The sequence below is a fragment of the Ruditapes philippinarum genome, unplaced genomic scaffold (genome assembly GCF_026571515.1).
Source record: "Ruditapes philippinarum isolate M1 unplaced genomic scaffold, ASM2657151v2 ctg33_1_1_1_1, whole genome shotgun sequence".
NCBI classification, from domain to species: domain Eukaryota; kingdom Metazoa; phylum Mollusca; class Bivalvia; order Venerida; family Veneridae; genus Ruditapes; species Ruditapes philippinarum.
This window is the reverse complement of record NW_026864681.1, coordinates 695880-714559: the sequence shown is the minus strand read 5'-3', so window position 1 is coordinate 714559 and position 18680 is coordinate 695880. Positions and strand designations below refer to the sequence as shown.

The window sequence follows — 18680 nt, the reverse complement described above, 5'->3', positions numbered from 1 at the left end:
ATGAAAATGATACTGGTTAATTACTACGTTAATGTATGTTCAATCGTAAAGTTTGTTTATATTCGGTGGTATTACTACAGGAGCAGTAGTCCAGTGGTAGGACGCGCGCTTAGGGGTCGAGAGGTCCCGGGTTCGAACTTCACCAGGGGTACTGCTAATTTCCTTGAGCAAGAAATTTACCTGCGATTGCTTCACTTCACCCAGGTGTAAATGGGTACCTGCGAGGGTGGTATAATTCCGTTGCGCCAAAGTGTCGGCTGCACTAAGCGGAGTTAAAAGACTCCCCAGGGAGATTGATAGATAGATACCTATGGAACGCCTGGACTGTCTTATGTGTAGAATGACTGATATACATGGTTAAATGTCATTCTATTGTCTCCGAGATACAATATGCTGGGTCAAAATCCCAATATACTGGGTGGAAATCCAAATGCGCTCAGTTATTGAAGTGTAATGTTGTGTGCTGATTACATTTTATTCAGTCAAGTCAATGTATTGTCGTGTGCATTAGTCGTTCTGTTCAGTTCTTAAAACAAACAAGCATGTGGTAACACAATTATGTTGAGTTAAAAATATATGTTGTAGGGTGTGACAGTTATTATGTTCGGTTAAAATAGCTCTTCTCATCATGTTCAACCATGAAAATAAACAGTTGAGTGGTACTATCATTTCGTTTGGCTGCGGCAGTGTATTATTGCATCTGAAAATAATAAAAGTATCACCCAATAATACACTGCCTAAGCCAAACAAAATGATAGTAGCACTCAACTGTTCATTTTCATGGTTGAACATGATGAGAAGAGCACCAAACAGCATATTATTATAACCGAACATAATAACTGCAACACCCTACAACATATCTTTTTAACTCAACATAATTGTGTCACCACATGCTTGTTTGTTTTAAGAACTGAACATAACGACTTATGCACCCGACAATACATTGACTTGACTGAATAAAATACAGTCAGCACACAACATAGCACTTCAATAACTGAGCACATTAGGATTTCCACCCAGCATTTTGTATCTCGGACTCAACAGAAAGACATTTAACCAGGTATATCATTCATTCTTAACATAAGACAGTCCAGGCGTTCCATAGATACCAGTAGCCCGATGACCAGGGGTAATAGCTGTAAAGTCGGTGAACGTGCATAAGCATGAAACTTAGACTATAAAATGCAATTACTTTTTACATACAGATGTTGAAATGACAGTGGTTAATAACTACGTTAACGTATGTTCAATCGTAAAGATTGTTTATATACGGTGGTATTACTACATACAGATGTTGAAAATGATACTGGTTAATTACTACGTTAACGTATGTTCAATCGTAAAGATTGTTTATATCCGGTGGTATTACTACATACAGATGTTGAAAATGATACTGGTTAATTACTACGTTAACGTTTGTTCAATCGTAATTTATTTTTTACATTCGAAGCTTTTATTGCATATAGATGTTAAAAAATGATTCTGTTTAATTACTACGTCAACGTTTGTCCAGTCATAAAGTATTCGGTGCCATTACTACATACAGATGATTAAAATGACACTGGTTATTAACTACGTTAAAGTATGTACAATCGTAAAGTTTGTTTATATTCGGTACTATTACAACATACAGATTATTAAAATGACACTGGTTCATTACTACGTTAGCGTTTGTTCAATCGTAAAGTTTGTTTATATTAGTTGCTACTACTACATACAGATGTTGAAAATAAGTTTGTTTATATCCGGTGGTATAACTGCATACATATGTTGAAAATGACACAGGCTAATAACTATGTTAATGTATGTTCAATCGTAAAGTTTGTTTATATTCGATGCTTTTACTTCATACAGATGATGAAAATGATACTGGTTAATTACTACTTTAATGTATGTTCAATCGTAAAGTTTGTTTATATTCGGTGCTATTACTACATACAGATGTTGAAAAATGATACTGGTTAATAACTACGTTAAAGTATGTTCAATCTGAAAGTTTGTTCATATTCGGTGCTATTACTTCATACAGATGTCGTAAATGATACTTGTTAATTTATGTATTACGTTAACGAATTTTCAGTCGTAAGGTTTGTTCATAGTCTATCTATATATAGTCAGCTCAATATATTCAGTGTTAAGTTGACTATACCCTTTTATCGAATTTTTTTTCACGATGCTATGATGAACATGTTATTTTTAATGTGTGTTTGTATGTCAAACTTTGCCATTTTTTTATTTCTTAGAAATACAAAGATTTGCTTTAAATGTGCAGAAAACAAACCAGAAGTAAGTGGGGCTTCCTAACAGTGAATCTTAATTTTTAACAGAGGAAACCTTCTCCCACTCATTGTCTCTGTTGCAAAAAATTTGGTTTGTCAAACGAATATTTTGCATGATTTGCATATAACATTCGTAAAATATACACCTTTATGATAAATATATCCATTTAAATGATGTTTTAGGTTATCTCTTATAATGTAAGTCTGTGGAAAAATCAATACAATCTGACCTAAATGAAAACATTCAAGTATATGCAAGCCATGTGATCACGAGTGTTAATGACCATGCAAGTATGTTAATTATATTGCGAACAAAAAGCAAGGAAAACAAATTCTCTTCAATAATACAGAACAGAACAGAACAGAACAGAGCAGAATATTAATCTTGATCTTACCAGGTACGTCATCGTAATATATTTACAAAATTGATACATTTACATAAAATAACTATAGCCTTTACATAAAATAATTATAGTCATATCATAAACGGTGTTCGATCACAATCCATGCTGTTCGCTTACCAACTCTATTACAAGTAGAGAAACTGATAGCGAACAGCATGGATCCTGATCAGACTGCGCGGATGCGCAGGCTGGTCAGGATCCATGCTGGTCGCAAACCCATTATGTTGGTTTTGTCGTGACGCGGCTCAAATGTATAATTTGTGAACGTTTTAAGTCACATTTGTTTCTTTAACCCCCTTTTCCTTCGTTCTTTTAATTATTTAGGTAAACGACTTTTAGTTTAGACTTGTTGTGAATTTAATTGAAGCTGGTCTTACTAGTAAAATAATGCTGTGTTTCGTGATGTTAGTTTTTTTTTATTATATATGTTATGAAACTGAAAGCCAAGTCAGGAAAACTAAATTGCGTAAATAGGATGAAATGCAAAATGTCAGTTTAACATCAGACGTACGTTGTGCACGTACTGCTTACATTTTATTTTAAATAATAGTTGACTTTTTTATGTAACCAGTGTACTGGTTAACCGGACAGCTCCGATTTTATTAAATCGGTTAATCAAACAACCGTTTTAAATCAATGAAGATTATATGCGCGTCACGCGCTGTAAATCTGTGCCCCGACAAAAGGATATCTAAAAGTTTAAACATATATAATTTACATAAGGATCATATTGGAAGTTGAAAAAAATAAATTTCGACATGGACAACGGAAATAAGCAATTTGTTGTTAACTTATATATCTTCTAACGCTGCTTTGCAAGCATGAGTGATTAAAACTCGTATCATATGAGTGCATACCCTTGATAAAGTATGAATGAGTTGAGTCTGATTATTATTTTAAAGCTTTATTTAAAACTAATATTATTTCTTGTGTATTTCTACCCATTTTGTTACATTTATATCGTTACATGCATACGTGTTGAATTAATTAATATACTGGTATACTTAAAGAAATAATATATACTTTTTGCAGCATTATGGGTAATATGTAAAAATTATGATAAAACCATGATGTGCTGCTCTTACAGTATCACCGGTGCAAGAATGTGATACGAGAAAACTTCTGGTTAAACCAATCGGCCGGGTATTAATTACTTGAAAAAAAACTTGATTAAAGTGCCATTAATTACTTTTTCTAACTGTACTGTATGGTATACAAATAAATATAAGAAAATAAATTATACATTCAAGTTTTATCATTAAACTGCCATGTCGATTTTACAATTAAACATGAATCTTAAAATGCACCTTTTTATTTTTCTAAGAATTATATAGATATTTATAAACATATTTACAGATTACGTCGAAAATATTACATCAAAACAATTCGCTTAATATACATTACTTCTGAGAACTCGGTATTTGATAAATAGCATTAAAGTATTTTACTAATCTCATTTTCTTTTGATATAGTCCGTTTAATATCTTAAGATTGATAATATAATTTAAGTGCAAACTCATTAAAACACTGAAACGCATTCCTTTACAAATGATACAATTCAATGATTCAAGCACTTTAAAAACAACTCCTCCCCTTAAATGATAAAATGCGTAATATTACTAATTACGGTTTAAAGGCGTCACGTGACACTGATATAAACCCTACATTAACTTTAAATTTAGTATCAAGTACGCAAAATGTAAATATCGTTTAAACCCACTTTCCATTCACGATCTCACACTTTAAAACTATTTCAGTAAGTTCAGTACAAAAAAACCAAACGTTTAACAGTTTCGTTACGCAAGCTTAATACTTTTATCGAAATTTTCTAGTTTAAAACCTTTATATACACACTTGCCTGCCCCGCGCACCGCGGTGAACTTTGAAACGGAGCTATCATTGGCGCGCTGAGAAACGCTGATATATCTGTCACAAGTTTATTTTCTTACTTGTACATATCTCCACTATTCGCATTGATATATGTTCAGTATTCAACAGCTCCCGTGAACGAGAGGTAGGACTAATATTACTATTAGTTTATTTTGCTATATAGTGCATAAGATATTGGACTTAGCTCATACTTACAGATTCTTACAATGTACTTATAATTTGTGAGCACTTCTGAAACAATTTGTATTTATTTATTTTAAAATTTTAATTTTGTTTTGCTTACTTAAATGATTGCTTGATATATTTTGTTTAAAGTTATTTTATATATTTAATTTTCAGTGTTTCAACGGATTTATAAAAGTGATTTTAAACTAAAAACACTGGATATTAGACTTGTTTAGTTTTAACGGAATTGGAAGGCTCGAGCATGAACCCTGCCACTGAGATGTTGCTACGCCGGGCTGCCTGCCAAGCCGTGAGTCTTGTGCGTCAGAACACGCGCTGTGTGGTAACAGAACGTCGCCTTGAAAACTCCGCCACTGATGCCATTATCAATGCATCAGAAAACACTTCCCAACTTCAAGATCAAAAAACAATTCAAGACTTACCGGGTCCAAGCGGCTACCCAGTTATAGGAACAGCCCCTGAGTATTTTCGGAAGCCTAACAGAGGGCAAATGCACGAGGTCCAGGTAGGTGTTTTCCTCCTATTTTCATTAACTTCGAGAAAAACATAATTGCATGTTTTCTTGTGACATACCTTGTTGATTTAAGTAGTCCGCTTAAAACAAGTGCATATAGTGAGTAGTAAATATAACATTTCAAGAAGAAATTCTGTCATTAACTGAGTGCTTATTACGGGGGAATCAAATTCAATTATGCCAACTTATGTATAAAAATTTGCTAACAACGATGTTCACAGTGTATCAAATGCAGTGAAAATTAATCAGATAAAATGCACTGTCATGGTATAAATAGATAAATGAAATTTTGTCTTCCTTGAAAACACATTAAAATAACATCGGTGCAAAATGATCTATCTAAGAAGACATTTAAGTAAGAGGTATTTTGGTGTTAGGTTATTTTTTAACTTTTGTCACACTAAATACGTTAAATGAACTTGTCCATTTTTTAGGGAATATTTTAAAATAGGTACTGATTGTATATCAAACTTAGCAGACCATGGTCTTAGTCCGCACTGGTCACATGGGCATTCACAGGCTAAGAGTTAAAGAGAATAAAAAATATTTGGTTTTTTTTTTTTCAGTTTAAAATATTAATGCACTGTCACAGTTTTTGTAGTAATGGCATAGATTTGACCTTATGGTTTTTCTATAGAAAAGTAAACTGATTAAATTGAAAAAAAAATTGTTATGAATGGAAAAAAATAACGACCCTTGCAAAATTAACACACGACCTTTATGCCTTATAATACAACTGCTGACTAGGATTTTTTTTGCCTGAAGAAAACTATCCACCACAGATCTTTGTAAATTATCGCTGTGATCTTTAACAAAGCACAAAAAATAAACACACGATATGTCCGATGAGTGCTCAAGATTAAATGTGGGGGTGCGCATTCTTACCCAAAGTTGGTTCAATAAAACACCCTGTTCTAAAATCACGTAGTATCTTATTGACATTTTTATTACATTTTTATAACAATTTTATTACCATTTTATTACTGCTTCATTGCTTTTTCACCTATCTCCCACATCTTAGATGCTTGATTATATGTAATAAAATCTTCCTAGTAAAACTTATTAACAAAAGATGCTAGTCAAAAATGCTTCAAATACTTCTATCAGATTTCAAACTACTTTTTTACCGGTCAACATTCTGTGGAAAAAAATAAAGATTTTGTGTGCGAATCAAGAAAAGTAAAATAGGGGAAACGATTTAAGAATGCACGCCATTGCATCTATATTTATAAGGAATCTATAATTATTATTTTGCTTAAACTATGAGTTCAAGCGATGTACTGTGATTGTAATTAATTTATAGACCGGTAAAGTCATTAAGGTGATCTTGTTTAGAACTATTTCGAAAGAACGTAAATTTTATTCTAATTTGAATGTACTTATTAACATTTGACGTCCACAAACGAGTTCAAAAGAAAATCTAAAAACAAATATTTTTCAAGACAATTTCTTTATTATGAAATGAAAGGATGATATGACTTTTTTTACCTTTATTTTTTTTTCTGCAAGAAACTTTGCTTAGTAAATATCGAAAATGAAAGGAACTTTTATAAGTGCTTTTAATGAACTTGTGCGAGTTCAGAAGTTACGATTTGCAGTATCTGTGCCGTCAATGAGACACTGTTTGTAGTAGACACTTCGTCTACAATTCAGGTGTGTAGTATTTACAGCGAATATTTTCAAAAAAAGATTTTCTTTCCCGAAAAGTGTGAAATACAAGAGTGTATTCTTTATACTGTGCGATTAAATATTTGTACAAGGCATGTAACGCTCGCGTTTTTGTGTGCCTTCTTTTCTAAGTGAATGCTAAACAAACCTTTACAGTCTTTCTATTCATTGATTTCGCTTATAAAACACAGTTGCAAAATCTGTAAGTATACAGTAACGATGAAAAACGCTTCCCTTCAGATAGGTTCACGTTAAGGACAATCTTGCATGTATTATATAAAAAGTAATACTTTTTACCTTATTTTCTTTCACAAATCATTATCAATAGCAGTTTTTTTTTCGAGATTGCAAATTTCAGTTTTGCAATTTTTTTCCCGAATATTTGCCACTTTCCATTAAAAAAAAAGCTTAGAAGGAAAATATAACTTAATTATTACGCTTGTAACTTGTTATATGGTGTTCTGCTATTTAATAATAAATTCTCCTCACTTACGTCTAGTGCACGCTTCAAGATTCATTCCAGTTAGAATGCATGCTATGTTATCAGGCAGATTCTCTGATAACACATTATCTACTCAGTGTAGAAAAGACATCTACCTTGGTCTAAAAATATAGGTACAAGTAGATAAGAATAGAGTCTCTTATCATAATATAAGCAATACAAGACCGCGCGCTTCTGGGGGTGCGGGGGGAGATGCCGAATAAAATTCAATTCATCTTAACTGTATTCAATTCCTGTATTATAATTCATAAGGCAAATAACCGTGCTGGCAGTTTACCAGTTTAGCTGGTAAGAAATTTGGAGCGAGAGCAACTATCTCGGTACCCACACACTATAGAATCTCATATTTTTTACGAAACATCGATCATTTAAATTTTTTAGATTGGACATTAAAACTTATTTTATGTTCTTATAATTTATTTTGATGAAAATCTTTATTTGTAAAAACTACCGAATTTATCATTATTGTTTGTAATACACATACAAAACGGTTATTGTCCTATAAAATTAATTCTTTCTTGAATCTCTTAAGTGCTTTACTGAAATATATATACTTGCAAATATATTCATGTTAAATGTTTTAAAGCTATGTGAAATAGCGCTGTGGAAGTTGTGCTATTGACAGTTTTACTTTTTACAAATTTGACACCATCATTTTACTTTTAACTTTCACACTGCGAGAGAAGTTTACATTTTTGATTTAAAACTGCCAAAAGGGTAATTTTTAGATTACATGCATTAAGCACAGATGTTAGATAAGACGCTGTGAGATGAAATAGATAAGAGTGCGCGCGCACGCGTGAATTAAACAAAACAGGACTTAATAAACTCAATACGCCATGTTTAAAAAAATTTCATGAAAAAATTAACATTTAAAGATCATTTGTGGCAAACGGAGGCGATAATTTCGCATTTTTTATATCAACGAACTGGTAGTTTTACGATCTACATTCAAGTGACTTATTTTTGCATTTAAATGTATAAAACGGCGTTTGACGTCTGCGTAGGATGTGTTGCAAAATAACCGAATTTGTCATCAAAACAGAAGTTTTATACTTTAAACTATAGTTCATTCAGTTATAAAGGAAGGTTCCGCAAATAAAATTTTGAGTACCGGACGAAGTTTTATGTATGTAACTCATAATAATTAAAACGCTTGACTCATGTTTTCAGGAGTTTCCCTTTCTTTATTAAAGTTATTCTTTGTTTCGAAATGAGTAAGAACTGCAGTGCAAATATATAAAATAAAATGTCTATAACTTACAGTTACATGCACTGATCATGCATCAAACTTGGAGGACATTACGACGGTGTATATCTAAGTAATTATACTTCTGCCCTCAGTACACAAATTAAGCAACTGAGGTTTAAGTATAAAAAAGTAATTAAAAACTACTTCATCGGGTAGAAGATTTCTTACTTCTGTCCTGACCTACTGACCGATAAGTATAAGCACTCAATGACCCTGTAATTATACATACTAACAAGTTAATTTGCAAACGCGATACGCGTGGCATGTTTTATTTATGATTATACTATCGAAGTACATATTCTGTAACAATTATTAGTACATGTATATGAACTCTTCTTCGTAATCATCCGTGATAGTTCGCAGTCTGATCTAATATCAACAATAATAACCCGATATAAATATTACTTATTGTAAAGTTGCTGAAAAAGAACAACCTTGAATTGACATATCATACTAAAGTAAACTAATTTAGACATTGATTTGATGGTAAATTCTATTATACCGTATATAATATACAAAGTTTGTTGAAATCAACAAATTCGCATTTGAACTGTTGTATCATAATCGTTTTGAGTCTGTCAAAAACGTCCTTTTTGTATTTTTCTTTTTTCGCTTAAGGGCTCATTCGGTTGCTTTATAATTATTGCAATCATTATAACACGTTGAAACGGAATGTCCTGTTGGGGACAATATATTCATTCATACTCGTGTCGTCTTGATAGGTCATCAAGTGCATTTTCATCTGAAATGATTGTGTTAATAATAACATTGTATAAATGAAATAAAGATTATTTACGCCGTCTTTTCATTAGATCCGATAAAATATCGATGATAACGCAATATTCTGTAATTAAGACCAAAATTTAACCTGATTTCGAGAGGTAAATGTATTTACTTACATAATTTTACAACTTTGTTTTGCTCGGATTGCTTGCGTAATTTAGTGTCATTTTATGTCAATAGGTTATAAAATGAATTCCGGTGTTATTTTGATAAAATAAGTGTTCCTTTTACTAGTGTACAGGTGTAGACGCCATTATTATCCTACTGTTTAACATAAAACTTGTATGTTCCATACATTTATATGCCTTTAACATTAATTGGTTCAGCAATTGAACTCAAACATAATCCTTACATATTTTTCTATGTACAATTTTTAGTTCATGCGTAAAACTCTCTTTGATATTCCGAGAGCCTGCACAGATTCTTGTTCGATTTGCGCGTTACTGAACATTTCCAGCTAAGGAAGATTGTCAGCCGCCAACACATCAAACCTTACATATAACACTACAGTATAATGTATGTCTATTTAAAAAGAAACAATCTAGTAATGCCTATCGCATAAAATATTCGCATATGCATATAGCGTTGATAAAACAATTTTGCGCGTATCAATGAACAAAAAAAGAAAAAAGAGTGACAATGCAGAATGCAGGACACTTTGATATAAAATTGTATGTAAAAACATTAGACGGGGATCATGCACATACCTTAATGTAGAATTCTTATAAATATTCTAATATTTAATAAGTTCTTACGTTTTTTTTCCATTATTTTAGATAAGTGATATTCTTATCCAATGTCGAAACTGCATAAATTTACTGCGGCGTATATTATTTAAGCCGCTATTTCCTGTAATATATATTTTTGTACGTGTAAAATATAATGATAATAATAATAATGATGATAATGATAATCACTCTTATCATAATTCTAAATGATAATTATGATAACGACGCCGCGTATTCATGAACTATGGTACAAAAAAAAACATAACAAAACAAGTCACGCAATCATATTTATATTTCACGCATTCATTTTATATTTTGATTGTGAGAAATGATTCGAACACTAAATCACAGTTATCTTTTTCTGTGGCTATCGCTGTGGTACCAACTTTAATAGGACCATGGTTTATTAGAGAAGAGTTCGTGGTTTTAGCGGCCTGCCTTTTTATTTGTAATCTTCCTACAGTTATCTGTGGTGAGATTAATTACTCTATTTAACTGTTATCTTTTTGCATTTTGCACCGCTTGCGGTTAGCGGTCGCTTTATTCGACCCGATATTGTTTAAGTACACAAAAATGAGAATGTATTGTAGTAGATTACTTGATACGGATTTTTTGTTCGGTTCGAAGTCGGTTCATTCATTCTGATAAAACTGTTATACCCACACGAAGGCCCGTGTTATGTTCAATTCAGAAATTATTCGCATTATAAAAATGCTTGGTTAAGTCTTATGAATGGAAAGGAGGATCTAGTTAAACTATGTACATAATAAACCTTGCCAAAATAGCGTTATTAAGAACATTTTGCCTGTCATTCTTGTATTTCACGTAGATGGCTGAAAGCCAACTACCTCTAGTTTGTAGGTCACGAAAGGTCACTGAGGTGAAACTTTATAGTTATCCCGGTTATAAAACACCTCAAACGCAAAGCACTTAGCTATATAGCATGTTTTATGTATTTATATACATCCGGGCAACGTTCAGTACAATACAATCTTTTTTTTTTGTTTGTTTTAGTATGTTTTTTTTGCGCTGAATGAAATATTTTCGCATATAAAAGTAGCCAAAAAAAATGTAGCCCTTTAAAATAAAAACACACACATTCGTACATGCACTGTATGCTCTTTTTTTTAAGCGCCTACTGCTATTTTGCAGACTATATGAGTGGGTCGAGGAACGCTTGTTTGTGCATTTTTCGTCGAGTGCTGAGCCAACAAGTTGTATTTTCCATAATTAGATCATAATGTGCTGATAAAACTTCTAATTAGTGCACCGCAATAGTTAAGAAGGTCATGTCTAAGTGGTTGCCATTTACATATTCTATTCGACTTTATACAACTTTTTGATTGCAAACTTTCTCTATAAAATATGATTTAGAAGAAAATGAGTATTCAACCGTGTCATTTAATTACAGAGACGGTTCCACGCCAAATACGGACGTATATTTAAAGAGAGACTTGGACCTGTGACCAACTTATCCATTGCCGATCCAAAATTAGTGGAGGAACTGTTTCGCCATGAGGGCCGATACCCGACTCGACCACCATACGAAGCCTGGTTGCATTATAAGGAGATGAGAATGAGGAGTAAAGGGATAGTTTCAGCGTAAGTTTTCATACAATGGCAATCTATAGTTTCGGAAATTTCCGCTCAAATTTATTCATGACTTTCCCGCCAAAAATCAAACGCGTTTTAACCAAAGTTTCATTTAAATGGACTTCGTCATACATTTGACATCTTCTATCAGTGTTGCATACTGTTCAAATTATTAAATTAATTTTTGTTTCTCACGCAAAGTCTTATTTTTGTATTAGGTCTGGCGAAGAATGGCGAAAGATCCGAACGTTGCTGAATCAAAGACTGATGAAACCTCGACAAATTCAGGAGCATGTCAATGATCTGAGTAAGATCTCGGAAGAGCTCGCAGAAAAACTTCGAGTTGCCCGAGATCAAAACGATAAAGACAAATCTGTTCCGAATATCCTAAATTTATTCTACGCCTGGTCAATTGAAAGTAAGTATATAATATTATTATAAGATTTATCGTTATCACGGCTGTGCCTCTGTCAACTATAAAGTATTTTAATTTCTTCATTTGCAGCAGCAGTGTATATTAATAATATAAATGTCTTGATTATTCAATGAAAATCGACGTTACAAACGTGGAGTATTAGATTTATTATAATACTGCCTGTTTGTATAGTTGTTCTTCATTGGATAACTGTGGCGTTTATATAAACAATATACACGGCTGCTATCAATTTATAAAGAAATTTCGTTGATATTTTTTCCACCCGATGTATTGTATTATAAATTCGTTGACAGGTTATATGCATGTATAGGGTCGGTTGTTTGCTGGTGTTTATATAGCGCCATATAACCGGCTAATAATCTTTACAACTAACTAAAGTAACGTTTATTTAATGGTCAAAAAATACAAAAAAGTGCGCCATCAATATTTAAAAAATGTAATATGTTAAATGAAGATTACAGTCTTCAATGTATAATATACATATATAAAGAAATCATAATCTAAATATGATATTTTACGACACGTCATTGTTATAGGTATACAGTATATTTACCGATAAGGCATATCTGCGTTATGGTATTTCATTGCAACATTATTTCGTTTTTTTAAGGTATTGGTCAGGTCCTAATACATGAAAGATTTGGATGTCTTGAACATGATATGCCTGAGACGATGAACAAGTTTGTTCGAGCTATCGAGGACATGATGTACACTAGTCACCAACTGATCGTGTTTAGTAACGTACACAAACGCCTGAACACTAAAATATGGAGGACATTTGAACAATCATGGGACATCATCATTGATGTTGGTAAGAAGAGCTCATTTTATTTGAGACAAAACGTGTTATAATATTTTTTAGTATACATGTACATGAATTATGAGAATGATAAAGTTTGTACGACCGTTGACATCAGTTCCTATGGACAATTGTGTGGGTTTGAAAATTCTGGGTTTGACCACGTTTCTTAAGTCAGGCAATTGGTTTGGGCAATAAAACAAAGTACCTGATAGATAAAAATGTAAAAATAACTTTAGAAATGAATATTTAAAGATTCAAACCTATCACTGCATAATACAAAATCTATTTTGTGATAAAATCACAGGAAAATTATTACTGTTGAAATGTTCGTGTTTTAGAATTGCTTATTTAGAGCGAATATGTCGTATCTATTCTGAGAAAAGTACTAATGAAGTTTGCTATACTATGATAGTTTTTCCTATATATTCTAGCTAAAAGTATTTTGGACTCTAAGAGAAAATCTCTTGAGGAGCGGGTATCGAACACGGAGGGGGACGAAGAGTTACATAATGCCACGTTACTGGAACATTTCCTTGCTAATGAGAATCTTACTATAGAAGAGATCTACACAAATATGACTGAACTTCTACTTTCGGGAGTTGACACGGTAAGTAATTGAATGATAAATGTACATGTATATATAATATAGTTTAGAAGCATTTTACTTAAAATCATGAAATATATTATAAATATATGTGAAAGTTTTCCATCTCCCAATTTAATTAAGTAATTCTATATTGTATAAATCATTATGATAGATGTAAAATACATGTTTTTACACTCCATGCCTTGTTTTAGCAAACGTAGGGATTACTCAAAGCCACTTATTATTTCTGGAACGACGGACGTTTAAATGTTTGGTTGTTCTAAATGTACTTTTTAACTGCTCTGTCATATCATTTATTATTAAATATTTGATAAAACATGATATGTTTTGTCTAAACATTCTTTTAATTTATTTCAGACTTCAAACACTGTAGCTGTATCGATGTATCTCCTATCCAGGCATCCAGATGCGTTACGACAAATCCAAAACGAGGTTGACAATTTAAATATCTCGGACAGTAGTATAACAAGCGAACATCTAGCAAAGATGCCGTACCTCAAAGCCACTGTAAAGGAGGTTCTCCGACTTTTCCCAACCGTGCCAACAAATGCACGTGTTCTAAACGAAGACACAACTATAGCCGGTCACATGATTCCTAAAAATGTAAGCTATTTTTTACAATCATATTTTAGGACTTTTCTTTCAAACTTGTCAAATGCGTTTCTTTTTTTTTAATCGTAGTACTACTAGTACTTCAAAATTGCTGAGCCAGCTATTTTCCTCGTAGTATTTACGCATCTGTCTGGAAATATGAGAGCTTTACGAAGACTTAATGAGTCGTAACAATTAATAAAGGAAAGAAATTCAATAACAGTGAAATGTGACACGTGTCACGTGTTTTGTCCTACATTAATTAAATTTAATTTCAATACAGAACGTATATGAGTGGCATAACTACATATTGTTGAGCCTGTTCAGTTCAAGAAACAACATTAATCATATCAAATTAATACTGTTTTTATATAAATCTAAAAATATGTCAAGCCGAGTACCGAAGCAAAGTTTTTATTGATATTATCATTATTATCAAGTAAAAATAATGGTTCGATACTTTTGTTCACAAACAGTTCTTATAATTAAATGTTTCACAAAGATGTTAAAAGTACATTTCGAGATATAACATTCGAGAATAACCGTATCGTGTCTAATACTTCATAATTTAACTTTGCAAATTAGTAAAATTATGAAAAAATATGAAATCATTTGCAATCGCTTTGCGAGAAAACACCTGTGTTTATTTACTAATGAATAACGGGAAAAAACATCAAAAGTTTACATTTTTACAGCTCCGAACATTTAAGGAAATCTTAATTTTAATTCGTTACTTTGATTTAATCATATTTCAGCCAATCATTTTTATTCCATATCGACCGTAATTCGTTTTTTATAAATATTTATATATTTGTACATTTTTACAGACGATTGTGATGTTAAACACCTTCACGATGTGCAGGGATCCAAACGAGTTTGATAAGCCAGATGAGTTCATACCGGAAAGATGGCTGAGAAACGAGGTTAGAGAGTTCAGTCCCTTTACGTCACTTCCGTTTGGCTTTGGCGCGAGAAGTTGTGTCGGAAGACGCGTCGCAGAAACTATGGTGTACCTTAGTATCGCGAATGTAAGTTTTAGCAAGTTTTCTTTCATTATAACTTTAAAAAGGAAATGTTTGGTAAGAATGAAGACGTGTTGTATATTTATCCATGGAGCTATATTTAGACGTTTCACATTAGTTCTTTCCTACAAAAATTGTGATTAATTAAAAATCAACACTTATTCTTTTTAAATACAATGTATATGATCAATGTGAAGTTGTTTCTTTGCCCACAAGATAATTTCATCTGTTTAAAAGTGTACATTAGTATATAAAGGACATTTGTAAGCATTACCAATGTATAAATATGCTATTTTTAATTATTTCTTTCAGATTGCTAAACGTTATGATCTTCGTCCAACACCGGACGCTTTCACAGTCAAACCTTTCGTTAGAACAGTTCTTACACTTGGTGATGACCTTCCCGTGGAATTCTTAGACCGTTGAGTACGCACTGTCACTCAGCCATGGAAAGCTCTGTTTAAGAAAGATAAAAGGGTTACAGATGGTACCGCTCTATTAACGCGACATTTTGTACATCTACTTACAAAATGATCAAAAGGAGGCAATTATATGTAATTGTCTTAAACAAGGAAGCTTTGAGCGGAGCCGTTTTTATTGTATTTCCCTTTTAATCGATATTTGAACATATTTTGGGAAGATAAGGGATGAGTATTGATGACATTGGTGCCTTAATTGTCAATGATAATCAACGAAACGATGTTTGCTATTGAAAGCGACATTGTAATATACTCTGTAGGTTTCTTTTGTCGTATGTACTACCATTGTCTATGTTTATTTATCTTTTTTTTCTCTCTCTTTTGTAGACCTCAAGTTATTTCTATATCACAAACTACCAGTAATGAACTTTTGAATTATAAACAGATTTGAAATATTTTATCATCAGAAAATATTAGATTTATATTATTCAAGAACATTTTAGATACGTTGGCATAAGTACATGACGAAATTAATTCAAAATTTAATGTTAGTAGAATATGATATGAGATGAACTCAGATCAGAAATATTTTACAGTTTTCATCATTTTATCCCCATAAATTGTTAAAGAAAGCTCAATATTTTCGTCAATTATTTAGTGTAAGTTTAAGCTTTTAGTCAAAGAGATTCAGATAACAATACCAGAGTTTTAAACACAGAACGCTGAAGCTTAAATTAAAACCGGAGTCGAATAATAAAAAATCTCAGGTTAGCGGACACTAAAAGTGAATTTGAGCCTTCTATATGTGCAATGCAATGCTAGACTAACGGATATGTGCAATCGATTTGTAAATAGTGGCAGTGTGCCGCACTTGATGATTATTTGATAGCATTTATTTGTATGAATATTAGTTGAATTTGATATCAAGCACAAATTTTAGCATCTATTTTCGTCATCATCATTATCATCACGATTAATGTCATCACCATCACGATTTTAGTCATCATCATCGTCATTACATGACATCATATGTACATACATGTGTTTATAATTATGTATGTTGTTTTTGTAAACATATTACGTCAATAACGGGTATTTAATTGTTTTGTGACATATTTCTCTTTTACAAGAAAATGCAAAAATTATCAAGTTCACTCTTTCATCAATACTCAACTGTCTATTGGACGAATCTAGCTGTTCCAGATCTGTGACAACGACTCTAAAATAACGCGTCTGCTTAGTCCTCTTTTATACTTGTCTGCTAAATTTGCATTTGTTCTGTTCTGTTCTTTCCTCATTTAAGAATATAAATATGATCGAATTCTTGAGTTTGAACTTGAGTTTTAAAAATAAAATTCTATGAATGATGTAAAGGTCAGTGTAAACTTAGAAAAACGACAAAAATTAGCTAAAACTTTTTTTGTAATTGGACAAAAATTGGGCAGACGACACTTTTTTCACAAGGAGCGTTAATGGAGTAATAAACCGGAGGCTATACGTTACCTATCTTCGACTTAGTATTATAGTATTATTATTATCAAAGCGTTAATATACTTTAATATAAAGTAAATGTTAGACTAAAATATGCCCTCATTATGAGACAAATACTGGAATTGACCAGTTTCTTAGAAGTTTGTTGTAAGAGTAACTTTTCTTTAACAAAAGTTTTTCCTTAATAGCAATATGAATGTATTATGATCAGCAAAACACAACCTCAAATCAAAATTAATTGAAACTAGTTTGACGTGCTTTTTTTAATTTATCATTTTTTATGTATATTTAAAACGAATATACTGTACAATATTATTGAAAATATGAAAGAAAAATATTTAGTTTCAAAATAGATATGCATATATTAAGTGCGTTGATAACAACTGTACTTGATAATTGTTAAATCGTTTCGGAATAAATATTAGGATCTTCTGATAACGGTTCAGACTGTTTGCTAATTTTCCTGTTTATTTTATTTTTGTAATAACTTTTTTCAATTATGTTAAAATCTGAATTTATTTTGATATGTATTAGCCTCTATATGGTAAGGATAAGAATTAATATCATATATTGTATTTAAATTCACGCAACGTGGATATGTTCTATTCATTGTAGTGTAAAATCCTTGTAATGTTGTCGTGAATAAACAGTTGTTTTATTGTTGAAAATATATGTTCGTTTGTAGTTTCTTCAGTAGATTGCCAAGCAGAAATACAATTAACATTTGTTAAATTGTACTAAAGAAATACCGACCTAGTCTTGCCCCTTGTTGTACACCTTGTTAAAATGCATACCTAATTTCACCAAATGTAATGCCTTTATTCATCATTTAAAATACATATCTTTACATTTGGTTAATGAACTTTACAGTGAGACTTAGTCTAGAGTATTTGAAACTTTTACACGGACGGTGAACTTGTAGAATTAATAAATACTTGCTTTAGATTAATTTTAGAATCTTCCTGTTCACACGTTTATGAATAATTCTAACACGCGTGAAGTCTAGAACGAGTGTGAACGTTTAAGAGGTGGCCGTTATAAACAAAGTTCAAAATTGGTACGGTTAAAAAATATTCTAAAAACTACAATTTTTAGAAATAATATCCGGTTATTATTGGCATGCTCGTATAAAATCGACAATCAATGATAATCTTACAAGCTCGTTGTTGATGTTGCGACCTCTTAAGCTGAGGGGTAAAGGTCGTAGGCTTACAGTTACCTGCCCCTCATCACAGTGCACAGAGATGCACCAGAGGTAAAGCTGGACAAATGCCATGTTACATTTGCAACAAAAAATGTAATATTTAACAAATGTGTCTTATCATAACAATCTGAGATTATTCTACTTGATATACATATTAAGATAAGATTAAGCGTCTATTGAAACGTTTTTAAAAAAACAATTATATATCTATCAATCACATCGCGCCTTTATCAGACAAGAATTAGAAAAAAGAAAACAATTAAGAACACAATTAAATACGCGGAAACGTGAACAAATATCGTGAATACA

At 31.9% G+C, this 18680-nt stretch overlaps 1 protein-coding gene across 1 annotated transcript; it reads left to right on the top strand.

The window, feature by feature from the left end:
* The first annotated feature begins 4540 nt into the window (after positions 1-4540).
* Positions 4541-17837, top strand: LOC132726491 (cytochrome P450 27C1-like). The gene is made up of 9 exons (XM_060711814.1): positions 4541-4697; positions 4913-5264; positions 11618-11808; positions 12018-12217; positions 12846-13046; positions 13469-13644; positions 14002-14247; positions 15063-15263; positions 15570-17837. Exons 2-9 carry the CDS (start codon positions 5001-5003, stop codon positions 15681-15683), a joined length of 1593 nt encoding a protein of 530 aa, XP_060567797.1. The 5' UTR covers positions 4541-4697; positions 4913-5000; the 3' UTR covers positions 15684-17837.
* Positions 17838-18680: the final 843 nt, after the last annotated feature.

Coding starts and splice junctions, on each gene's coding strand:
- LOC132726491 (XM_060711814.1), top strand. CDS start 5,001: ATGAACCCTGCCACTGAGATGTTGCTACGCCGGGCTGCCTGCCAAGCC. Junction 11,809..12,017: donor AGTAAAGGGATAGTTTCAGC/GTAAGTTTTCAT, acceptor TTTTTGTATTAG/GTCTGGCGAAGAATGGCGAA. Junction 12,218..12,845: donor CTACGCCTGGTCAATTGAAA/GTAAGTATATAA, acceptor CGTTTTTTTAAG/GTATTGGTCAGGTCCTAATA.